This window comes from Somniosus microcephalus, chromosome 6 (genome assembly GCF_052327205.1).
Source record: "Somniosus microcephalus isolate GS21.2 chromosome 6, FLI_Smic_1.0, whole genome shotgun sequence".
In the NCBI taxonomy this organism is placed as follows: domain Eukaryota; kingdom Metazoa; phylum Chordata; class Chondrichthyes; order Squaliformes; family Somniosidae; genus Somniosus; species Somniosus microcephalus.
This window is the reverse complement of record NC_140992.1, coordinates 50608271-50634388: the sequence shown is the minus strand read 5'-3', so window position 1 is coordinate 50634388 and position 26118 is coordinate 50608271. Positions and strand designations below refer to the sequence as shown.

Sequence of the window (26118 nt, the reverse complement as noted above, 5' to 3'; positions counted from 1 at the left end):
GTTATGCTAAACCTGTGTTGAACCTTGGCTAGACCACACTTAGAGTACTGCGTACAGTTCTGGTCACCATATTATAAAAAGGATATAGAGGCACTGGAGAGGCTGCAGAGAAGATATACAAGGATGATACCAGAAATGTGAGGGTATACATATCAGGAAAGGATGAACAGGCTGGGTCTCTTTTAGCTTGAAAAAACAAGGCTGAGAGGTGACCCAGTAGAGGTCTTTAAAATTTTAAAAATTTTGATCGAGTGGATACAGAGAGAATATTTCCACTTGTGGGGAAGAACATAACTAGAGGCCGTCAATATATGGTAGTCACCAAGAAATCCAACAGGGAATTCAGAAGAAACTTCTTTACAACAACAACAACTTTTATTTATATAGCACCTTTAACATAGTAAAACATCCCAAGGAGCTGCACAGGAGTATTTTAAGACAAAAAATTTGACACTGATCCACATAAGAAATTAGGGCAGGCGCTTGGTCAAAGAGGTGGATTTTAAGAAGTGTCTTAAAGGAGGAAAGAGAGGTAGCGAGGCGGACAGGTTTAGGCAGGGAATTCCAGAGCTTAGGGCGTAGGCAACAGAAGGCACGGCCACCAAAGGTTGAGTGATTATAATCAAGGGTCCTCAAGGGGGCAGAATTAGAGGAGCGCAGATATCTCGGGGGGGTGGGGGGGTGGTTGTGGGGTTGAAGGAGACTAGAGATAGGAAGGGGCGAGGCCATGGAGGGATTTGAAAACAAGGATGAGAATTTTGAAATCGAGGCACTGCTTAACCGGGAGCCAGTGTAGGTCAGCGAGCACAGGGGTGATGGGCGAACGGGACTTGGTGCGAGTTAGGGCATGGGCAGCCGAGTTTTGGATGACCTCAAGTTTACGTAGGATGGAATGTGGGAGGCCAGGCAGGAGTGCATTGGAATAATCAAGTCTAGAGGTAACAAAGGCATGGATGAAGGTTTCAGCAGTGGATGAGCTGAGGCAAGGGCAGAGACGGGCGATGTTACGGAGGTGGAAGTAGGCGGTCTTAGTTATGCTGCAGATATGTGGTCGGAAGCTCATTTCAGGGTCAAATATGACACCAAGGTTGCGAACAGTGTGGTTCAGCCTCAGACAGATGTTAGGGAGAGGGATGGAGTCAGTGGCTAGGGAACAGAGTTTGTGGCGGGGACCGAAAACAATGGCTTCAGTCTTCCCAATATTTAATTGGAGAAAAATTTTGCTCATCCAGAAATGTATGTCAGACAAGCAGTCTGACAATTTAGACACTGTGGAGGGTTTGAGAGAAGAAGTAGTGAGGTAGAGCTGGGTGCCGTCAGCGTACATGTGGAAACTGACGCTGTGTTTTCGGATGATGTCGCCAAGGGGCAACATGTAGATGAGAAATAGGAGGGGGCCAAGGATAGACCCTTAGGGGACACCAGAAGTAACGATGCGGGAGCGGGAAGAGAAGCTGTTGCAGGTGATTCTCTGGTTACGATTAGATAGATAAGAATGGAACCAGGCGAGTGCAGTCCCACCCAGCTGGACGACGGTGGAGAGACGTTGGAGAAGGATGGAGTGGTCAACCGTGTCAAAGGCTGCAGGCAAGTCAAAAAGGACAAGGAGGGATAGTTTACCTTTGTCACAGTCACAAAGGATGTCATTTGTGACTTTGATGAGAGCTGTTTCAGTACTCAAAGAATGGTGGGAATGTGGAACTCACTACCACAGGGAGTGGTTGAAGCAAATGGTATAGTTGCATTTAAGAGGAGGCTGGACAAGCATATGAGGGAAAAGGGAATTGAGGGTTATGCTGATAGATTTAGATGAGGAAAGACGGGAGGAGGCTCATGTGGAGCATAAATGCTGGCATGGACTGGTTGGGCCGAATGGCCTGTTTCTGGGCCGTATATCCTATGTAAAACTCCAGATCTAGGAGTGCAGTAGCTGGTTTGATTGGCAGCTCAATAGGCCAAACCCTAGCCGTGGAAAGCTATGTAGGGTCAGAGGTCAAAGATTTAACTTCCTGTTCATCTAAGAAAGGACACACAAATGCACAGGGAACAGTCTGCAAGATCTGGTAAGGAAGTCAGCCAGAGAGAGTGAGGGCTCTCACCTTGAGCTGAGTGCTGACCAGTTTCACAGAAATTACTGGATAGAAAAGTGCATTTAGACTGCTAATAGGAACAGTGTGGCATGCTTTGTTTCTTTGATATTCTCCATCTTACATGGGGTGTTATGAAATAGGGTGGAATTCACAGTAAATGTTACTTGTTCATGTTTCTTTGGGGAAAAAAAGTCTGCCTGTTGGTTTAGAATTGGCCTAATCTCACTGAAAAGTTCATCGATCCACCTTTTGGAAGACAGGAGAAACACACACGTGGTCACATGCAAGTTTGCAGTATTTAGTTCACATAACATTGTAATGAGCCCCCCCGCCTCCTTTTTCATATGACTGGCTTTTAGGCAGTAAAGGCAAACTCCTTATCATCAGAGCACACTTAGGGTGGAGACCTCTGTGATGAGTGTGAGTGAATCTCTAGTGCTGACCTGAAATTTGTACCATCTCTTTATCAAACCTTGAGTTTCTTTCCAAAATGTAAATGCTGGGAATTGTACATTTATTTATTTTTATTAAAGGTGAAATTGACTCATTTATCTTTTTCATCTCCTCATTTTCCTTTGATTTTCTCTCCTGAGGAATGGGGGCTTTCATAGAATCATAGAATGGTTACAGCACAGAAGGAGGCCATTCGGCCCATCAAGCATGTGCCATCTCTCTGCAATAGCACTTCAGCTAGTCCCACTCCATTGCCCTTTCCCTGTAGCCCTGCAATTTTTTTTCCTTCAGGTGCTTATCCAATTCCCTTTTGAAAGCCACGATTGAGTCTGCCTCCACCACCCTTTCAGGCAGTGCATTCCAGATCATAACCACTCGCTGCTTAAAAAGGTTTTTCCTCATGTCGCCTTTGGTTCTTCTGCCAATCACCTTAAATGTGTGTCCTCTGGTTCTCGATCCTTCCGCCAATGGGAACAGTTTCTCTCTATCTACTCTGTCCAGACCCCTCATGATTTTGAACACCTATATCAAATCTCCCCTCAACCTTCTCTGCTCCAAGGAGAACAACCCCAGCTTCTCTAGTCTATCCACTTAACTGAAGTCCCTCATTCCTGGAACCATTCATGTAAATCTTTTCTGCACCCTCTCTAAGACCTTCACATCCTTCCTAAAGTGCGGTGCCCAGAATTGGATACAATACTCCAGTTGAGGCCGAACCAGTGTTTTATAAAAGTTCATAACTTCCTTGCTTTTGTACTCTATGCCTCTAATTATGAAGCCCAGTATCCAGTAAGCTCTTTTAACCGCTTTCTCAACCTGCCCTGCCACCTTCAATGATTTGTGGACATATACCCCCAGGTCTCTCTGTTCATGCACCCCCTTTAGGATTGTACCCTTTAGTTTATATTGCCTCTCCTCATTCTTCCGACCAAAATGTATCACTTTGCACTTTTCTGCATTAAATTTCATCTGCCACGTGTCCGCCCATTCCAGCAGCCTGTCTATGTATTCTTGAAGTCTATCACTATCCTCCTCACTGATCACTATACTTCCAAGTGTCTTCTGCAAATTTTGAAATTGTGCCTTGTACACCCAAGTCCAAGTAATTAATATATATCAAGGAAAGCAGTGGTCCTAGTACCGACCGCTGGGGAACACCACTGTGTACCTTTCTCCAGTCTGAAAAACAACCGTTCACCACTACTCTCTGTTTCCTGTCACTTAGTCAATTTCGTATCCATGCTGCCACTGTCCCTTTTATTCCATGGGTTTCAACTTTGCTGGCAAGCCTATTATGTGGCACTTTATCAAACGCCTTTTGGAAGTCCATGAACAAGACATCAACCGCATTGCCCTCATCAACCCTCTCTGTTACCTCATCAAAAACTCAATCAAGTTAGTTAAACACGATTTGCCTTTAACAAATCTGTGCTGGCTTCCCTTAATTAATCTACACTTGTCCAAGTGACTGTTAATTATATCCCTGATTATCGTTTCTAAAAGCACTACCACGGTTAAACTGACTGGCCTGTAGTTGCTGGGTTTATCCTTACACCCTTTTTTGAACAAGGGTGTAACATTAGCAATTCTCAGTGCTCTGACACCACCCCTGTATCTAAGGAGAATTGGAAGATTATGGCCAATACCTCTGCAATTTCCACCTTTAATTCCCTCAGCATCCTAAGATGCATCACATCCGGCCCTGGTGACTTATCTACTTTAAGTACAGCCAACCTTTCTAGTACTTTTTATCAATTTTTATCCCATCCAGTATCTCAACTACCTCCTCTTTCACTATGACTTTGGCAACATCTTCTTCTTTGGTAAAGACAGATGCAAAGTACTCATTTAGTATGCAAAATACTCATTTAGTATTCAACCCTTTTGATACCTTGCCCAAGCAGCTATTTTTTATTTATGAGCCCAGACTGAAAATTAATGAGCACAGCCTGACTGACCTCATGCTTTCCTGGCACTACCACTTCGTAGTTTCAGTAAGATTCACTGGATAATGTCCAGAAGCCAGGACTGTGGCTGTCGTCGTTTATTTTCCTATCTCTGGCCAAAGGATAGTGAGATGAATTCTACACTCCAAAGCCAGCCTGACAGATTAGCTAACTCAGCACAAACCAGGGATTGAGAGTGTCTCACTTCTTAAGTTTATTTTGTCTTTTTCTGGTTTCTTACACTACAGCCCATTTATGCCTGAAAAGTTAGCCAACCCACTCCTAGGTTTCCACTGATGCCTATCTGAAACCAGCTACTAGAAGAAATAGGAAAGCAATGGGATAACTGTTACCTCAATTTAGCCCTATTACATGTGTAAAAGGGTGTGGCCTCTGTTGAGCAATTTCAACAGAGGCATGGCTGAGATCAGGAAGTCAGCAGATAGGGAGATTGTAAGTACCAGCTCCGACCCGAACAACGTAGCTTTGCAATTGAGGTGCAATTTGGGCAGGAATGGCATGCAGGAGATCTGCTGACTTTTCCTCAGACAGCCATAAAAGAGCACACTCCCCAGAAAATAATGGTCCAAAGCACCTGACAAGAGATGGCTAACGGGGCGAATTCTGTCAGCAACACCCAGAGAACCATACGAACTCCCAGGTTAAGAGAGTTGGCAAGCAGCCCGTTTTCAGGACTTTCAGTGTTGCTCTGTTACCAAGTTTGGAATTTGAAAAAAGTTTATAACTAATGATTTCTCATAAGATGCACATTCACTGTTTTATTATTAATTCTAACTAGGGCTATCCTGCAATGAAAAATCACAATTGATCTTGCAATTAAATTTTTAATCTCTGTTAATCTGGTTTTAATCACATATTTAATTGATGCAATTACTGCATCCATCTCATTAAATTTTGTTTTACTACTTGGTGCCCAATTTAATTATTTGCACAAGTTTGGGTACATCAATACTCATGCCCTTTTTTGGGGGGGGATGGGGATCCAAATTTACCTGAATGCTCCTTAATACTGCAAGTCTTCCCTGTACAGTAAGTTTATCTAAATAGTCTATTGAAGCCTGGATCAATTGTTTGGTCTTCAAGATACCAAATATCATAGGTGTTGCCATCTGTTAAAATAGGTGCTCTGAGAACTTGATCAATCAGACCCAGATAGCCTCTGGAGTTTTCTCTTAAGATTAGATTGAACTAGCCCCTGTGAGACTACTTGCAGATGCACTTGTGCAGTGGTACTCAAAGATGGAAAGGAGCTTCACAGAATTGCTCAGCTATTTCTCCTGAGCTTTAGCTTGAGGTAATCAGAACAAGAGGCTTTGGTGAGGAAGGCCAGGGAATTTCATGTTACCAATCAGTTTGCATTTCTATTCACAGCTGATTTTCAATGAGGAGAGGAGTTTCTATTCAAAGCAGGGCACCTTGTTCATTTGGGAGCCCTGATATCATTAATATTAATTTTTCAGTGTGACACTATTGAACCGTTGTTAAAATAGACTTGGATGGTTGGACTGATGAGTATTGAAGATAAAATTCAGCTCTTTGTTTCGAAGCATCCATTTTTCACATGGACAAACTGTAAAGGTCCACGATATAGGGCAATTATCAATTCAATTCAATTTTATTTGTCATATATGCAGCAGACGTGTGTACTGCACAATGAAATGTTGATTTTTACGAGTCCTCCCAACATTGGAATAAATATGGCATAACAATGATAAAAATACTAATAGAAAGACAGTAATAATAATAAATAAAACAACAGTAATAAATAATAAATTAATCGTTCATGAGTCTTATGACCTGGGGGTAGAAGCTGTTTCGAAACCTGTTGGTACGAGACCGTATGCTTCGGTATCTCTTACCGGACGGGAGCAGGGCGAAGAGGTTGTGGCTGGGATGACTCGCGTCTTTAATGATTCTCAGGGCCTTCCCCCGGCACCTCTCGGGGTAGATATCCTGATATATAGGAATAATTCTAGCAATTCAGGTACATTTGGGATTCCTGTGTTGTTAGAATGCCACCAATGTAGATAGAAACCACCACTGGTTCTAAAGGTATCCAAAATCATTTTAATCCTTTTGATTTGTTTGCATTATTTCTGCTTCTCATTGATATAAATAAGAAATGTGTCAGAATCTAGACGTGGTCCTGGTTATGATGTTTATAGCAACACATTGGAGGCATGATTCAGATCACCTACTCACTATGTTAATAAGCAAACAGACCTGTTTATGCTATAATCACATTTCATAAATAAGGACTTCTATATTTCATCCTGCTAAATTCTGAAGAAAACATATTTTACCGCCTTTCAGGTAAACGGAAATGTGTAGAAGATGGCAGACGAGTATTGAAAGTGCTGTCTGATCTTTTGGGTCATGAAAATCATGAGGTAATATCTCTAAGTATATGATACAAATCTTAGTGTTTAATTTGTTTCTGGAAATGATTTAGTTGACATATTTATTATAATATGCTTTATGCTGTCCCATGGAGTTGTGATGTTTGTCACCATTCACCCACCTTCCCTCTCTGGTTCACAACAGCAAGTTTCCAGTACGCTCGAGACACTTCGTAGTGTAGTATATGGAGCGGACTTCATTGATACACAGTACAGGTGATCAGACTAACTGTATACAGAGAGTGGTTTTTCGGTGTCTATCTTTTGAGCCCTCCAAAGAAATGCTGAAAACCATGCTCCTTTATACACCATATTTTGCCTACATCAAAGGTACATGTCATAGATAAGACTGCATGACGTATCTATTCCCAAATTCTTTGAAGACAGACTATTCAGGTAAACAGTTGTAGTTGTTTACGTCAAAGCTACTTCTCCTAAACAAGACTTCCTGATCTTAAACCCTTTGAAGAATAAGCTTTATCAACTGTTCTGGATGAGCGGATGAACAGTTCTGGATGAGCAGAAATTTTCTCCCAATTAAATATTGGGAAGACCGAAGCCATTGTTTTCGGTTCCCGCCACAAACTACATTTCTTAGCCACTGATTCCATCCCTCTGCCTAACATCTGTCTGAGGCTGAACCACACTGTTCGCAACCTTGGTGTCATATTTGACCCTGAAATGAGCTTCTGACCACATATCCGCAGCATAACTAAGACTGCCTATTTCCACCTTCATAACATCGCCCATCTCCGCCTTTGCCTCAGCTCATCCGTTGTTGAAGCCCTCATCCATGCCTTTGTTACCTCTAGACTTGACTATTCCAACGAACTCCTGGCTGGCCTCCCACGTTCTACCCTACTTAAACTTGAGTTGCCCATGTCCTAACTTACCAATTCCCGTTCACCCATCACCCCTGTGCTTGCTGACCTATATTGGCTCCCGGTTAAGCAGCGCCTCGATTTCAAAATTCTCATCCTTGTTTCCAAATCCCTCCATGGCCTCGCCCCGCCCTATCTCTAATTTCTTCCAGCCCCACAACCCCCGAGATATCTGTGCTCCTCTAATTCTGCCCTCTTGAGCATCCCTGATTATAATCGCTCAACCATTGGTGGCTGTGCCTTCTGTTGCCTAGGCCCTAAGCTCTGGAATTCCCTGCCTAAACCTCTCCGCCTCGCTACCTCTTTCCTCCTTTAAGACGCTCGTTAAAACCTACCTCTTTGACCAAGCTTTTGGCCATCTGCCCTAATTTCTCCTGATGTGGCTCGGTGTCAAATTTTTTGTCTTGTAATACAGTAATTATGTTAATTTTTACTCTTGTCTGAATTTGGGTTCTGCCAGGGCCACTTAGCTCCTGACCTCATTACAGCCTTGGTCCAAACATGGACAAAAGAGCTGAACTCAAGAGGTGAGGTGAGAGTGACTGCCCTTGACATCAAGGCAGCATTTGATCAAGTGTGGCATCAAGGAGCCCTAGCAAAACTGAAGTCAATGGGAATCAAGGGGAAAACTCTCCATTGGTTGGAATCATACCTAGCACAAAGGAAGTTGGCTGTGGTTGTTGGAGGTCATTCATCTCAATCACATGACATCACTGCAGGAGTTTCTCAGGGCAGTGTCCTAGGCCCAACCATCTTCAGCTGTTTCATCAATGACCTTCCCTCCATCATAAGGTCAGAAGTGGGGATGTTCGCTGATGATTGCACACTGTTCAGCACCATTCGAGACTCGTCAGATACTGACGCAGTCCGTGTCCATATGCAGCAAGACCTGGACAACATTCAGACTTGGGCTAACAAGTGGCAAGTAACATTCGCACCACACAAGTGCCAGGCAATGACCATCTCCAACAAGCGAGACTCTAACCATCTCCCCATGACATTCAATGGCATTACCATCGCTGAATCCCCCACTATCAACATCCTGGGGGTTACCATTGATCAGAAACTGAACTGGACCAGCCATATAAATACTGTGGCTACAAGAGCAGGCCAGAGGCTGGGAATTCTGCAGCGAGTGTCTCACCTCCTGACTCCCCAAAGCCTTTCCACCATCTACAAGGCACAAGTCAGGAGTGTGATGGAATACTCTCCACTTGCCTGGATGAGTGCAGCTCCAACAACACTCAAGAAGCTCGACACCATTCAGGATAAAGCAGCCCGCTTGATTGGCACTCCATCCACCACCTTCAACATTCACTCCCTCCACCACCGGCGCACTGTGGCTGCAGTGTGTACCATCTACAAGATGCACTGCAGCAACTCGCCAAAGCTCCTTCAACAGCACCTCCCAAACCCGCGACCTCTACCACTTAGAAGGACAAGGGCAGCAGACGCATGGGAACATCACCACCTACAAGTTCCCCTCCAAGCCACACACCATCCTGACTTGGACCTGTATCACCGTTCCTTCACTGTCGCTGGGCCAAAATCCTGGAACTCCCTTCCTAACAGCATTGTGGGTGTACCTACACCATATGGACTGCAGCGGTTCAAGAAGGCAGCTCACCATCATCTTCTCAAGGGCAATTAGGGATGGGCACTAAATGTAGGCCTAGCCAGCCAGCGACGCCCACATCCCATCAATTAATAAAAAAAATAAAAAATAAATTCTTCATCAAAGAGATAGAGACCAACAAATGATCTGTTCCACTAAATGCTTATCATTTTTAAAATTAAAATAAAACTGTCCTCAACTCTTTTGAAGCTCTATTGTGTAAAATATTACCCTAAGAAGGGTAATGTGGTAGGATGAAAATGATGTGTAATCTTCTGATGGAATCTTCGCCTCTTATATGATTTCTGTGAAGAGGAGCAGGATGGAGTGAGCATATGTATCTAAGAGTGAATTGTGGAAACTGTTTTTGTGTGAGCACAAGGGAATATGTGTACAAGAGTGAGATCATAAAATCATACAAATTACAGCACATTAGGCGGCCGTTCACCCTATCACTTTTGTGCTGGCACTAGTTCCGTGCACTCTAACCAATTTCCCTACTCTTTCTTTGTATTCTTTTATATTTTCAAATATTTATCTAATTGCATTTTGAATATTGTATTCTACCCACTTATGATAAAGCATTCCATGCTTCAATAATCCTCTGTGTGGGAGAAACAAGTATGTGTGTGTGTCTGAGAGTGAGAGATGTAGAAGAAAATGCTGCAGTATCTGCCGATTAGACTCCGCTTCCTTTTCTAGTTTTCTATGTAAATCGGTCTTTGATGTTAAAACATCTGAATATTTGTTAATAGATCCATGAAATTATCAATTAGTTATGAGACATTAAAATTCTCTTCATTTTTGTTACCAAGTACGAATTAACTGAATGCAAGCTGCTTCTTTCAGATAAGGCCATATGTTAATGGAGCTTTATACAGCATTCTTGCTATTCCTTCACTACGCGAGGAGGCAAAAGCAATGGTAAGTATGGGGGTGGGGAGTGGAAGGTATCTTTATTTTCTGATAGTTTCTTTGATTTAGTTTCATTATGCAACCTTTCTGACACTTCTAGGGCATGGAAGAAATTCTTCGGTGCTTTATTAAAGAAGGGAATACTGAGATGAACAGACAGCTTGAGTTTATTATAAAGCAGCTCAATTCAGGTTAGTGTACAAAAGAAGCCAAGCAGGTGAAAATATTTTCTCAATGCTCTTAGTAATCTAAAGATGGTAACCAATAGCATATATCCACATAGTATAGGTTTTGTATTTTAATGTATTAAACACAGCTTGTAAAATGCTGCTAATTAATCCTCAAAGTTTCTGTAAATTGGCAGAATATTCAATTCAGTTTCTCAAATTGACATATGGCTATAACTTTTAAATGCACATCTGACAGAGGAGGTGCTTGAAGAATCAGATTCTGATGATGAAGAGGAAGACGACGATGGTGAAGTAAGTACAAATTCTTCTGGAAATAGGTAAAAAAGTAAAAACTTTGTTGACTTCATTTTTCAGTTACTCATAAAACATTCTGCAGCAGCCCTGGATGTCGTTTGTGATTGTCAATGTGTATATGTGTATAATAACCTTTGAAAAAGCTTATATTGGAGTGTTCCTTTTCAAAGCTAGAAAGATGTACAGGGCTAGAAGAGGCAGGCTAGAGTTTTTTTGTCTGCCATTTGGAATGCACTTTTTATACATAAGATTGACAGTTTGATCAAAGTTGGGTTATATTCAATTTTGGCAGCTCTGACTAGTACAGACACAGCCTGGTATTGATTTTTGCTTCAACATAGCAAATTGCAGAATGACCAATGTACACAGAATTTTGTAGATTATACATCAGTGAAAACTACCTTTTAATTCAGTTCTGTCATTTGGACTGTTTCTTCATTCTGAGGAGTACAGTAGACTTTTTTTTGCTATGTTTTATAGTGATGGAATTGAAAGTATAATTAGTTTGGCTCGTCTGTTTAAACTTGTCCTCATATTTAATGCTAACCTCAAAAGAAATTTGCAAAAGATTTCCTATTTTTGAGTGGGCAAATACTCCAAGTATCTGATTTTGTTGCTGTCTGTTTACAGTCATTAATTAGTGAAGGATGATGGGATATAAGCACTTTAGCACTTACACTATTAAACTGCATTTCTTTGCTCTAATCTCTTAAACGCTGCACAGATTTCAACTGGTGTAATAAATATAGAAGCAAGAAAATGTGGGTAACATGGTTTGTTTATGTATTGTAAGTTTTTCACTTTAGTAATTTATTAAAATCTCAATAACAGGATGACCAGGATGCAATGGAAGCTGACCTGGACAAGGCTGAAATATTAAAACCCCAGCCTGGAGAGTTATCAGGAGAAAAACTACTGACAGCTGAGTACCTAGGGGTGGGTGTTCATTATCAGACAGCTGGAAGCACTGTAAGTTGAATGCTGAAGATTATTCTGAAATATCTAGGGTATAGGTTATTTCCCTAGAAGTCAATAAAAGCAATTATAATTCACTCCTAGCTGTTTAGCGAAGTTGGGCTATTCAAGCACAAGGCAGGCATTCAGGATATGATGGCTGGGGGAGCACTTCCATAAAAAAGCTGCTTTGGTTGAAGGCCACGGGACTCATTGTGCTTTCTAGCTATGCTTCTACTTTCTGACCCAATCGTATTTGCTGTGTAATCTCCACCACATCGTAAATAGTGAAACACATAATAAAATTGCACTGGAAATTCAAGGAGTCACCTTCACTTTATCACACAGAACCTGTTTTAAGGAACATACTGATTTGGAATGGTATGTGGTCAAGAATGTATCATTTAATGATTTATATTTATTGCTTTGTTTACATTATGTTGTAGCTTCTTCGCAACCTGCCCCTTTGGCTTTATATAATAATGTTCCAATACCAGTTACAAGTATTTGCCTTTATCTTTACTACTCTCGATCTACATCTTGGCATCTATTACATTCTATGCACCTGCTGCATAACGACAAGAAAAGTTAAAAAGCATGATTTAAAATGTAATTTAAAAAAAAAACTCAACATTTACTTTTGCCAAAAGAAATCCTAGGGTGTAAAGACTGAGTATCCCGTCATTACAAATTCCACTTGTCAAGTGTGACACCCAAGTAGACTGGGTGAGCATCATGTTTGAGAAGTTGACCATTTAAGATGCTACTGAGTTCACCTGAGGGTTATGGCACTAGCATTTTGCAGGTGAAAGATGGTGGCGCCAGTCTTTGTGTTACTTGGTTGAAGGTGCCATTTCAGGCAGTACTCTGCCATGAGTTTCATAATGAATGTGATTTCCAGCATGAAAAAGTCATTAGCTTGAGCAGGAAATGCATTATCTTCAGCATAGATGCATTTCCACAATCTGGACATTTATGTATAGATTAATAAGGAGTGGTGCTAGAACTGATCCCTGAAAGAGGCCATTGACTTGGTATCTCCATGAACTGGTGTGGTCAGCCATACGTACTCTGAAATGTCAGCCCTGTAGCAGCAGTTCAACCAAGCAGGTGGCCCAATATGGCAGGACTCTCGGTATTTTCACCAGGACTGTGTCATAGGCTGCTGTTAGAACAAGGAGCACAACACCAACCTTAAGGTATTTCTGAAAGCCATTTTCAATAAAGGTGGTTAGGGCAAGTACTTGGTCACAAATGCTGCGGACACAACAAAAACCAGCTTTATCTGGGCTGAACGCAGCATCGACTACCGAAGTTATACACTGAAGGACCAGTCACTCAAGCATCTTATAGTAAACACTCAGGAGGGAGATTGGTCAGCAGCTCACTACTGACTGTGGGTCCTTGCCTGGCTTCAGTCAGTTAGTGATCTTAGCTTGGTGCCATACTGATGGAATTTAGCCTTCAAGGACAACAAGAGCGAAGAAAAGCGAGAGCTAATTACAAGCTTGTGGACCAAGCTTCTTCAAATGTTCAGGGTGTATGTTGTCATAACCGGCTGCAGTACCGGGTTTCATATCACGCAGCACAGAGTTGAATTCTGTTGGTTTGAAGGCTGCTGGGGTCTCCTGGTTCAGAGCATTTCAACGCATCGGGTACTCTCCGTTAAATAAAAATTTGTTGCAGTGGACTCTTGCCACTTTTATTAGTTGACTGACAATGATATTGCCTGACACAGATGGGCGGGTCTGTGCTGATGGATGTTGAACAGCACCCAGGCGATGGAAGAGGCTCCAGCTTATCTGTTTTGAGCAAGCAAAGTCCCTCTGTGAAGTTGCCTCTTCTCCAGGGGCTTGTTGAGCAGCATCAAGTGATTCAAACAGGTGGTCTGCAATATCTGGGTCACCAGATTCCTTGAACAGTTTCAATATTGCAGTGCACTTTTGTCCAGGCACAACGTGTATAAGAGGCAAATGCCACGAGGGAATGTGAATATTGCAATTTTATAGATAGTGCCACAAAAATGTTCATAACCTTCCTCCATTGGGATCTTATGCCATGGATGGTAGCAATTATTCATTGAACAGTCTCTTTAAACAAAGTCCAATTACCTTTCCTGAAGTACTTTTGATGAAATGTACTCACAGGCCCACATAGAATGGTTGGTGTTGACTGTGGGAAGTTATCAAGAACAGTGCATGATGCTGGTTGTGGGTGACTGTTTATTGATGTAACCCAGCAGATGCCAGGAGAGTAGTCTTGACCCCCATCTCGCTGCGCTGTTCAGGGTCATGGATCAGGGCAAGGTCATTACTAGATGATAACTTTGTAATCGATCACCCTCTTTGTTCGATTGAGAGTAACCCCGTCTGTATGGTGGATATCATAAAGACTGCAGCAGTTGAAATGAGGCCCATTACCACTTTCCCAGGGCAGTTAGTGATGGGCAATAAATGCCAACTGCCATCATCACCTCCATCTCGAGAACAAATTTTTTAAAAGTAGTGATCAGTAGTGGGAACCCTGGATGGTTCCACCCTCATCTGAAAATGTTATAGTCAGGCTAGATATTTAATCTAAGATCTACAGTTGTCCGTTGAACAGTCAATGCAAATACAAAAAAAAAGGATTCTAATAGTCGTATTTTTAGACTGCATTGATAAGAAAAATGTGATGTAAGCCTCATCAAGTGGATTCCAATGCACAAATATATTAAGCTATAAGAGAATGTAATTTAGAAACAAGGCAATAGAAAGTTCTTATGCATTTTTTTGCCAAGATTGCAACCCTGCCACAGTCTTGGATTTTTTTTTTACTCTATCAAGACTGTAAATTTTTTGGCTGCAAATGTATTTTATGTTGTAAAAGTAATTTCAGCTGATTAATACTAACAGTTAATATTAGCATTAATTTATAAATGTACTCCGTTGGGAGCCTTTTTTCAATTTGAATCGGAAATATATTACGTATCAGAAAGAATACAAGGTTCCTGTTGAGAAAATTGTGTCGCTGATGAATAATATCTTTTGATGTAATACATACCATCTTCTAAATGTGCAAATCATTGAATGGGCTTTCATTGACTGGGTAAATGTAGAAGTCCTCCTGGCTTCTTGTCAGTAGTTGAGAACTGTGAGAAACTATATGCGTGTGCCCTTCCAAACAAATGTTGTGAGCCTTGCCAGTTATCACAGTTGAATGATGTGAAAAATATGCACTTTCAGACCATTTTACAGTGGGTTTTCTATCCTTTGACAGATAATGACAAACACAATGAAGGCCAGGAGAAAGGCAATGCCCCTTTTGAATGAAAGTGTTAATGAACCTCTCCGGCGACCAGTTACACCTAGCATGCACCGAGTGGGTTATACATCGTGAGTAATCTGAAAAGCGCTGAATTTAGCAAAGCAAGTACTAAAAGAGCTAATGCTTTGTTTTCTTTACAGACTAGATTATTTGATGAAAAATTATACATTCACAGCTTTATAATAATTATTCTGTGTTGACCGTTTCAATTTAGAATACATAATTGCAGCTACTTTACTGTTATTGTCCTCAATACTTTGCAATTTGAGTTTTTAGATTCTTGGAATTGTGAAGTACCATAATAAGAAGTGAAACACCACAGTGCACATTGTTATTCATTGTTTATGTGAACTGAAAAGTTGTACAGTAGTCACATCAGGTACAGAGCAAATAATTATAGTCCTATGTCAGTGATGCATCATTTTATTTACAATGCATGATTATTGATAAAATTATGTAATTCCAAACCACGGCTGAAACAATTAATGATGAAGTATCTGTTTTAAAGCTATCTGTTCCCGAAAGAAAGAAATAGTAAAGCAAACCAAAGAAAGAGAACACAGAAAATTATAAAAAGAAGTTGAAAAGAATTAAGTAAAATCTAACTTGCTACAAAAGGTGTAGTGCCTTCACTATTTATGAATGGAAGAACTGTGTATTTTGCATTACATTGAGTTTTTAAAATGTTTGTATTGAGTAGTTTTTTAATCATTTGGTTAGCCAAATGTATTTATTCTGCACAGCATTTATCCAGACTTCACTTTTTACATACTTTGTAGGTTGGGAACTGCTCTGGATAAAGACGAAAGGAGCAACCTCTATTCACAGCAAAGCTCTCGGCCACCTACTCGAAGTGGGAGCAGAACAAGTATTTCCGAGTTTGGTGCTTCTCCTGTCAGTAAGTTGAAAAACTATATTGATTGTTTAGAAATTCCAAGAAGCTAAGGGAAGGTTTATTACTTAATGCCAAATAATTTGCTAATTTCTATTAACTGGAATGTGTACATGTATATTTTGCAATTCCTGTTTCAGTGATGTGTTGGTTGAGGCATATATTGAAGTAATAAAAATAATAAGTACTTTGTACAATATTATTTTGGAAACAATCTGACAGGCTAAATTTCTCAACTGGCACCACCTCCCAGCTGATTTTTGGTGGATTTGGGGCATAAACCTGTTCGGGGACATGATTCATCACATCCCTGTACCCCAAGTGGGTGTACTGGATGGATTAAAGTGCACCTTCCCATATGTGAGCAGATACATGCTAATCAAATTTAAATGAGGGAAATGTAGCCTCCGCTGTATTTCCCATCACTTCCTCTGATTCAGTACTGGTCCCAGGGGCCACCTGTTCTGCCTCAGTGTCCAGCATTCAAACGTCAGTAGGGGGAGCCCTTGGGGCTGGGGGAATCATCAAAGAGCTTGTCAAGAGTACAATATTGTACAGGCCCCACAAAAATACATTCTCAAAGATTCCATTCTCTTCAGATGGCGCAGTGGTTGCTCCTTCCTACCACTGTAGCAGGCCCCCAGGCATGTTGTAGCAACTCTGTGCCTCCAGTTTCGGGCAACTCCCTGGCTGAAGCCAGGATTTCATCTCCCACAATCAAATTACCCCAAAGACCAGAAATTCAGTAAAATTCCTGCCCACCTTGATGCCCCAAAATCTGAACATCCAGGCCATTGAACATGTTTGCCGATGAAAAGCACATTTCGACTCATTACTGACACTAGAAAAGAGAGAGAGAGAAAGAGATGAGACGTTAAACTGAGGGCTTTTTTTTTTCAATCTCATAAGGCAACGACTGGTTGAAGGCTAATCATCCAAGACAATAAAAATCTGTAAAATTTCTCACTAACACTAAGATAATCAAGCAAAACTCCAGGCTATCAATATTGTAACCAACTTTATTCAACCCTCACGAGTTGTACTCTACAGATGATATTTATGTCCTCCCAGCAGCACAGGAACTATTGTGTTCACTCGACTATTATCATTCCATATGCTCTTCTCTGAATTTTCTTCAATACATCAATGTCATTTTGCAATTAGGATGCCCAAAACGCTACAGAGATTTTGCTAGGACTAAAGTATTATATTCAAATTAATAATTTTTTGCTGAAATGTTTTGATCGTACTTTTTTTCTGCAGATTTTGATCACAATACATCACAGTTGGATGCCCCCGTTGGTGATTTTGATCAGGAACTTACAGCAGCTGCAGGTTCGTTTGGTGCCAGGTCATTTGAAAAATTGAATAGACAGTCTATCAGGTGAGGAGACGATGCAAATACTAAAATGCACAAATGTACTGTGCAAGAAAAGTCTTTATGAACCTTTTGTCATTGTGTTTAAATAAAAACTTATATTTCCACCCATCATTGCTCATTGCACCTGTGGCCTTTTGTAGGACGTTAACCATTCCACTGACATAACACCCGTGATTACATTTTAACAATATGCACTTAACAACATGTTGATTTCCTGCCTCCTTTTATAGTAAAGTATGTCATCAGTGCATCTGTTTTAAAAGTTAGCTTCAAATATTTCCCTAATGGTCTACAATCCATTAGTGTAAACTCAGCAGTGTAGCTCTTCGTCTTTACCACGTGGGTATTAAGCATTGCCTGGACAGACCACAAAGAAGAAATTCTGGAGGGAAGAGAAAAGGATTTCACGTCCCAAACATGACCCGCCTGATTTTCCTTCCATTTAAATTAACGGGAGGAAAACCAGGCGAGCCTCCTCCCTGCCCAATTTTTCTCTCTGCACTCTGCCCAGGCAGTAAAGATGAAAATCCACCTTAGCATGGTTGTGGCAAGGCTGATTCAAGTGCAGTGCAGCCAGCAGAAGTGGTCATTAGATTTATGGCTGTATTCCCTTCCCTCCATTTTACCTTCTACTACCATGTCTTCCCCTTTACCCTGGCATCTGATTTGTCCACTTTATATAAAAATGAAACAAGGCCTACAGACAGTCCAACTGAGATCCAGTTGTATAATGATTCACTTACATTGTATTTTTGGTGTCTGCATCAATGCAAAAACTTGCATATCGAGGGGGTGAAATCACTGGACTGATGGCACTCCATCCTGAGGAGATAGTTTCACATTGCTTTGGCTTTCCACCAGGTGCAATATAACTAACTCTTTCAAAGTGAACTTTAAAAAGTTCAACTACCTGGGAGTTTCTTTAAAGTTTTGTTTGTTAGCAAAGAATGAACTGTTGCACTGGTTCATCACTAACATAAAAAATTCAACACAGTTTTGACGCTAATGAGCAGAGCATTGCAAGCAAAGAAAACAAAGCTGTGAGTAATACAAAGCCCAGCACTGCTAATCTGCATTGCTCTAAGCAGGTAATTGCCTCAAAATATCTAGATTTTGGAAATTGAACTTGCTAAGGATCGCAATTGGTTTTTGTACTTGATCATTAACTAAATGAAGAGCCAAGTTTTGGAGAGTTGGAAAATCTCTACTTATCATTATATTGGATCCGATACTCTCCACTTGCCTGGATGAGTGCAGCTCCAACAACACTCAAGAAGCTCAACACCATCCAGGACAAAGGAACCCGCTTGATTTGGCACCCCATCCACCGCCTTAAAGATTCACTCCCTCCACCACCGGCGCACCGTGGCTGCAGTGTGTACTATCTACAGAAAACTCTTTGGTATCCGGCACCGACGGGATCGGGATGGTGCCGGTTGATAAAAATTCCAGATGACGGAGAGGGTTATCTACTGAGGCTATTTTTAACAAACAAAGAGTCAGATTCCTGCTATTGAGGTGTTCAGACCTCCGACAGCGCCAAGAAGCCGAGTAGTGGCAGTTTGGAGAACTACCCCCACTGACTAACTCGGCCACCGCGGGAGACTCGGACTCAGCAACATTTCCGGTTATTGAGGTGTTGTTTTCGGAGTATGAATTTTGCCGGTATAGAGAATTCCGGATATTTAGGTACCGTTTAAATGAGAGTTTCCTGTACAAGATGCACTGCAGCACCTCGCCAAGGCTTCTTCGACAGCACCTCCGAAACCCGTAACTTCTACCGCCTAGAAGGACAAGTGCAGCAGGCACGTGGGAACACCATCACCTACAAGTTCCCCTCCAAGTCACACAGTATCCTGACTTGGAAATATATCGCCGTTCCTTCATCATTGGTGGGTCAAAATCCTGGAACTCCCTCCCTAACAGCACTATGGCAATACCTTCACCTCACAGATTGCAGCAGTTCAAGAAGGCGGCTCACCACCACCTTCTCAAGGGCAATTAGGGATGGGCAATAAATGCTGGCCTTGTCAGCGATGCCCACATCCATGAATGAATTTTAAAAAACAAATAGATTGAATAATCTGTTTATTGAATGGTTTATGATTTGAGGAAAGAATGAGGTTTTTACTGAGCAGAATGGAGTCCTTCTGTGATTTGTATAAAATGCTTAAATAGTGCAGTAATATTTTACAGTGCATCTGAATTCGTTTTTTTTTATTGAGTATGGTGTTTTTGATATGAAGTTAATGTTTGTGTAGAGGCTGAATTGGTACTTTGTGTTCCTATTAAAGTCAATGAGTTCAAGAATGCAAACATCATCACATCGAATGATGGAAACATGCAAATTGTTATCAATTTCTTTAATACTGAACAAAAAGTAAATATAAATTGTTTCATTTGTTGAGGTGATAGATTTGATAACTATTCCAAGTATCTTTAGGTTTTGTATTGTGAATTTTAAATTCCTCCTTCCAATTTTTTAGTTAATATGATGTAAAGTGAACAGCATAGTTACAAATGCCTTACCTGACCATGATAGAAGTGGATTTATTGCCCCTTATAAAGGGTGGTTACATTATAAGCACTTTCCAGTTATTCAGCAGTTTGACTTTTGGTGAATTTTGCTGTTATTGTATAATACTAACATAAGGAGCAGCATTAATACATTTTCTGACAGTGGTAGCAGAATTAGCTTGGTGTCAAGAAAGTTAAGTTGTGGTTTAATAATCAGGTGTTATTTAACCTTAAAAAATTGTTAAGTGAGATATGCTATCAATGATCTTTTATTCATTCATTCTGTTGTCTTTGCCCTTGTAGGCAAAATGATTACATAGTTGCATTTGACAGTAGACCCAAGATTCCTAGGACTCCAGATGTATCTACAAGTCCACGAAAGATCAAGACCCCAACAATTGCCCCTCAGTTTTCTCAGTCTGGTCCTCAACAGACAAGCCGTCCAAATTCTGCTGGGTCCTCGAACAGAAGCAGACAGAGTGAGTAATAAAGAGAAAAGAGGAAGCCTAAGTTTGTATGTAGTCTCCCTCCTCCCCATCCCAAAGATTCTGCAACACACTGCATCACAAAATAGTGAGATACAGGTCTGAGTCAATGATTCCAACATGGTGATTTCACCTGGTGCTCAAGGGTAAGTACATTGCCCAGTACAGTGGTTAATCATAGAAACCTGGAAGGCTGCAGATTCAGTTGCCAGCCTGATGAGTTACCTGAGCTCAACTGGTGTAACAGTTCGGGCACTACAGTAGGTTGCAATGTTCCTGGTCTAGGGAGGGGAAAAATCAACTTGTTTCTAGTTTCTGATCACTATCTAGTGGTGCCTGTAAGAAAGTACGTATGTAAGGGTGTTAGGTGAGACAGCTACTTGTGATGCACATGACATTTGAACAGCCTTGTCACTCTGTCTAACTTCAGTAGGCTGGAAATAGTCACTTTGTTCACTTGCTGCTTTCCTTGTCACTAGTTTCTTGCTTTGCTTTCTCTTTTTCTGCTCTATTTTTTTGCTCATTAGGTTTTTTTTCCCCCTTCTTTCCAGTTTGCCCCCTCTCTCTCTTTCCTTCTTTCCTCTGTTCACAGCCTAACTGGCAGTGGGATGTTGTTTGTGCCTGGATGCAGGCAATACTTCTGTTTTTGTTCTATTGCTGCCAAGCAAGAAAAAACTATTTGGTGGTAGGGGTACTCTGTGAATCGAGTGAAAGGGCTCTGTTAAAACCTCGGGCCTAGGGCTCAGTCTGCTAGTAAATGTATGTATTTGTATACACTTTCTATTTTCTTTCTTTGATAGTGCTGTATTTTGAGAAATAGGCAATATCTGTCTTATGTTTTCCTACATTACAAGTGACTACACTTCAAAAACACTTAATTGGCTTTGCAGTGCTTTGAGATGTCCTGACACCATGAAAAGCACTATATAAATGCAAGATCTTTCTTTCTTGCTCATTTTCAGATCAATGGTCCTCTGTTTTTGCTGACACTGAATTGTGTGGTTGGTTTTCCAAACAAAGAATTTTGTTGTGCATGCATATGTGGAGTCTTTTTGCCATGCCTGTGTAAAGCAATCATGCAAACGCCATTATCTACCTGCAGCATTTATATTTAGAAGACCCTAAATACAGCATGGATAGAGATCAAAAATAATACAGCTTTTCATTTTTACTATAAACATCCATTTGATAGATGAGGTATAAAACGGAAAAGCGCACAAACAAAAAGTGCAGTTAAACAATTACAATAAATGTTCCTGCCATTGTAGCAAAGGCACCTCAACTGCAGACAACATAATATCTGATGCTGCTTATTGCCAAATTTTTATATTGTTCTGAAATTTTGTATTATGAACTATTGACTTTGAAAGTGTGTGCTCCTCGTATCTTTTATCCTACTTTTTTGCAAGTCATTGCTGTTTCCTGTTTAATGCTTTCATTGGCAAATCGAAGCATTGAGGAGGAAATGTAGTACTTATAAACAATTTGCAATATAGTTGGAACGTACTTATCCCAAACAGCTTTAGTACATTTTTGTTACTTTTTCTAATCGCTACTCTGTTTTCTAAACTGGAAACTGAAATATTGAAAAGTTTTGAATTGCGAAGAGGCTGTTCAGACTAGTTTGGTTTGGTTGTAGACCAATTGTTATTCCTCAGCAGCAGTAAAATGGTATTCAGTGAGATTTGATGGCCTAATAATGTTATTGAGCAATTGGTGGAAGCTATTGTTCTTGCAAAAACCCATTCTTCACAACATTTATGCACTCACAAAAGTTGTGAGCCAGATTTATGTTTTGTAAGTGTCTTATTTTTCAATACTTATTTATAAATGCAATTTGTTCCCTTTCGGGTTAAGTTTCAGCTTGGTTCAGTTGATGGCATTCATGATTCTGAGTCAGAAGATTGTAGATTCAAGCCACAATCCAGGACTTGACATAGATAGCAATGTAAACAGAGCAGCTGCATTCGATCTACTGGCTTAATGACGGAGCTCAATTGAAGGATTATGAGATTCAATATGAAGAAGGTTCAAGGCTCCAGCTGTGTGCATAACTTCAGAGAGAGGAGATTAAATGTTTTAAGTTAGCTTATTGGAGGAAATAATTATTCAAGTAGCAAAGGGTTAAACAAGACTCCACAGACAATAGTCATGGCCCATTATGCATCTGTTTCACTTATGTAAGATCAATTACTATGCAAAGGAGTTTGACTACGGACAAAGATAATGCAGCAGGGATTATTAGTTTTCAGCTTATTTCTTTAACAAGAACAAAAATCGCATTGCCATGAGAACACATGGTTCAACAGACATTACAGGTTAAAAAATTGGTTATAGTTGCATCTGATTATTCAGTTCCAAGTTCCTAATCTAATTGCTTGTGGATATGAATTCTATTAATAGTGGTAACAGTTTCTTATAGTACAGTACTGAGCAGCACAGCAAAGATCTCATCTTTGAAAATTGAGAAAAAGGAAATTTTCTGCACATGCATCGATTCAATTTAGGCACACAGTGGTGAAGGCACAGATAACAATTTATAGTGTTTGTGTGCACATGCAGACGGTAAAAAGGTCATTTTGATGCCAGAATTTTGAGAACAAACTAATAGGGAAACTATTAGACAGGTTTAGTATACTGCCACTGAGTAACATAGATGCAGGCTGACCTGGTCTAGGAGTTATCTTATTGCAAGTATTGTCAGATTTACTCATGCACAGTTCATGCAGGAGTTCTGATCTGGCAGACCGAGAGGCCAGTGAGGTAATTGTCTGTACTCACTTTTTTATTTCAGTAGTGTAGAGTAAAACTTCCATGATTTGAAATGTCAGATGTGTGTGGAGCATCTTGCAGGTCTAGTTGAGGTTGGTAGAATTTTTTGTTCTTCTGAGTTGGAGAAGACAATTGGGGTGTTTAAATTACGCTTCCAGTGCCTTACAGTATTTTCCTAGCAATGTGGCAAAGATTGTAGTGTTCTGCGCAAATAGTGCAAAGATTTTTATATGACAGGACTTTGTTAACAGTGGTAAATAAACATTCTACAATGAACGTGTATACATCACTGTCTGTGAACAACTCAGCAGCAGTAATACTGTATTGAGGTAATCAATTGAAAAGTAGTGGTTAGTTTTATAAATAGTGCAAAAATTCTCCTGTAACAACACTTTAAATATAAATTTGGTCACCAGTATTTTAAAAAATTTCTAAATAGCAAAAAGTTCCAAACAACTTATAAAATTGTTTAAAAAAACACCAAGAATAATAAATAATAAAAATACAACATCAAGAACAACTGTAAAAGCTTTGAAAACTATTTCTACCTTCACAAACTATTTACTTGTGTACAGTCCAAAGCATGCCTGAGGGATCACTAAGGGTGAGACAGTGCAGGGGGAGGTGGACTCTGCATGAGAGGGGCATCCTAGTCCTTCGTACACCAGCACCTTGTCCCTCTCCGTGTACGAACCCTTGTGCCAAGGGCACCGCCTCTGCATCCCACATGTCAACCAGGATCAGGGAGTTGGGAATTGGGTTCCGGATGTTGCTCCGAGGGGACATGGGGAGCAGGTGTGCTGTGTCTACTGGCAGCTGCCTCCTGCGATGGGGCAACTGCTGGCTGCATCATTGGAGGGTCATCCTCAGCAGCCGGGTCCTATAAGGCCTGTGCGTTTGGCACAAACCCAGGGGGTGGACGGATTTGGCCCTGGGAACTGCTGCCTTACATGTCCCTTATGGACTATGACAGGGGGGGATCTTCTGTAGGACTATATTGCGTTCAGCAAGCAATTTAACTACTCACCTAACCACCTGGCAGAGCAGAAGTTAGACATCCTGAATCATCCTCCTTTGCAGTCTTGGACCCCATAGTCCTACTCCCAGTTGTCCTCATGGTGGGCCCGACATTTACCCTGCCTTACAGGGCACCGGGGCGCACCTTCGCCACTTCTCGATGGTCCTTGATTCCCCAGCAGGTCAGACTCCGAGGGTGACTTATGTCTCACAGGCCCCACAGGTGGCGGTTACAGCTTTGTGGCTGCCTGTGAGAGGGGAGCCGGTGCACCTCGTGCGGAGTGAGAAGGGTCGGCTCCCAGAGGGGTGTGGGTAAGGTGGCCAAGGTCAAGCGTCCCCTCCACATCAGCGCCTTCATGGTGCAGTGTAGAGATAGGATGTCCTTGCCATTTCTCCCATTCTCCCCCAACCCCCCTCCTGGTCCCCCTGTTCCTTCTACCAGCTACCCTTCCCCCACTCTACAAGCACTGAAAGAAGGATAATTGTGGTCAAGTGTTTCAGAAAAAGCAGAAAACTTTTGTACTTTTAATGGAGAGTTCTGAATTGATGCACTGAGTGCTTACCTTGCCTGCCTTAGTCAGGTCATACTTCTTGTGACATTGGTTCCCCCATTTGTGGGACGGTTAATGTCGCACTCGGGGTCTCTGCTACCTCCCTCCAATCTACATGACTTGTTTTGCGGGGAGCCCTCACCATCACAATCCTCAGCAGATGCTCTCCACCTCATCGTTGAGGGTCCTCATCGCCAAAGTTTGGAGAGCTCCTTTTGGTCTCATCTTGCAACATTTCTATGGAAAAGTATGCAAAACATTGTAAATAACTTTTTACTGCACTTTACAAAGTTTTTTTTTTAATGTTAACTTTCTAATGTTGATTTAAGGTAATTTCAGAAGTTGCAAGTTATTCACATCTCAGTGCCACGCTGAGTTATGGCGTCTGTTTTCAACTTTTAATAGTGTCATGTGGTTGGTCTGTGAGAAAAGCCATTGGGCACATCCACGAGGGCCCTGTTTCTTCATTGATCCGCCTTCCAGCAATTTGCAGCGCAAATATAGTGCGATGTTAACAGGGAGTGTAAAAATCCAATTAACATCATTCACTGCCAAACATGCCATTGCAGCAGTTTCAGGCCCCTTATCTCTAACCAATTAGATTCAGCTTTTACAACACCCCTTGTAACATATATATTCTAATGTCGGAAAGGAATCTTTGATTAATACTACCACCATCCTCTCTTTTTTCACCCTGCTTTATTATCCCTCCCGAATATTTTGTAACCGGGAATGTTTATCTGGACCATATCAAAGTCACAAATGTTCACAGTACAGGAAACTTTCGATTTACCGGCACCTAAATAACCGGAAATCTCGGTTAACCGGCAAAATTCAGGAGTAGGTTCAGGTAAGTTTTACTTCATATTCTACTTGCCTTCCTCGCTCTGTTGCTGTGCAAGGGTGTGGCTGCAGCTGTTGCTAAGCTACAGAGACACTTGGAACTTGTGGCCATTGTTCTGAACCTGTTGCTAAGCAACAGGGTTTGTTGCTTTATATGGAGCTCTCAGCTCTCCCTATCTTTTACTATAGCTTTCGGTTATCTGGAATTTTTGATGAACCGGCACCACGTTGGTCCCGGATAAAAAAAAGTTTCCTGTAGTGGGTCATTTGACACCTTACAACAGCTGTTCCTCCATCCAGTGCACTTTTCAGCATTTCCTCTCCTGCATCTGAACTGAAACATAACAATAACTTCACTAAGACTACTTCAGAAATCAGAGATAACCCTGAATGCTTTTCAATAATTCTCACTGAATATTACTTTGCCGTGTGTGGTAATAAATTTCATGAACCTGTTATTTTCAGTAACCCACCGATTTCTTTAAATATTAAATGTACACTGCACTGTACAAAATGACCACAGGTTGATTATCTATTCAAGCCACTGATTGGGAGCAGTTATATAACACATTCAGGTTCTAATCTGTAATGGGTT

At 41.1% G+C, this 26118-nt stretch overlaps 1 protein-coding gene and 1 long non-coding RNA gene across 11 annotated transcripts in view; one reads left to right on the top strand and one right to left on the bottom strand.

Moving 5' to 3' along the window:
- Positions 1–26118, top strand: part of armc9 (armadillo repeat containing 9) — a 130545-nt gene that overhangs the window by 93446 nt on the left and 10981 nt on the right. For 5 of the 10 annotated variants that reach the window (XM_085990195.1, XM_085990191.1, XM_085990192.1 and 2 more), the window contains 9 exons: positions 6824–6900; positions 10255–10329; positions 10421–10511; positions 10747–10802; positions 11637–11774; positions 15018–15133; positions 15845–15963; positions 17221–17341; positions 20159–20334. In XM_085990195.1, the coding sequence (XP_085846321.1) occupies positions 6824–6900; positions 10255–10329; positions 10421–10511; positions 10747–10802; positions 11637–11774; positions 15018–15133; positions 15845–15963; positions 17221–17341; positions 20159–20334 (969 nt within the window). Of the gene's footprint in view, positions 1–6823; positions 6901–10254; positions 10330–10420; positions 10512–10746; positions 10803–11636; positions 11775–15017; positions 15134–15341; positions 15539–15573; positions 15663–15844; positions 15964–17220; positions 17342–20158; positions 20335–26118 lie in introns of those variants that run through there. The other 5 variants (XM_085990194.1, XM_085990193.1, XR_015078672.1 and 2 more) reach the window with 4 other exon arrangements.
- On the bottom strand, positions 15957–24914 carry LOC147115712 (uncharacterized). Its single transcript, XR_015078673.1, has 3 exons — positions 24693–24914; positions 23122–23226; positions 15957–16798 (listed from the first exon to the last, which is right to left on the bottom strand). It is a non-coding gene; the product is annotated as an uncharacterized LOC147115712 (long non-coding RNA).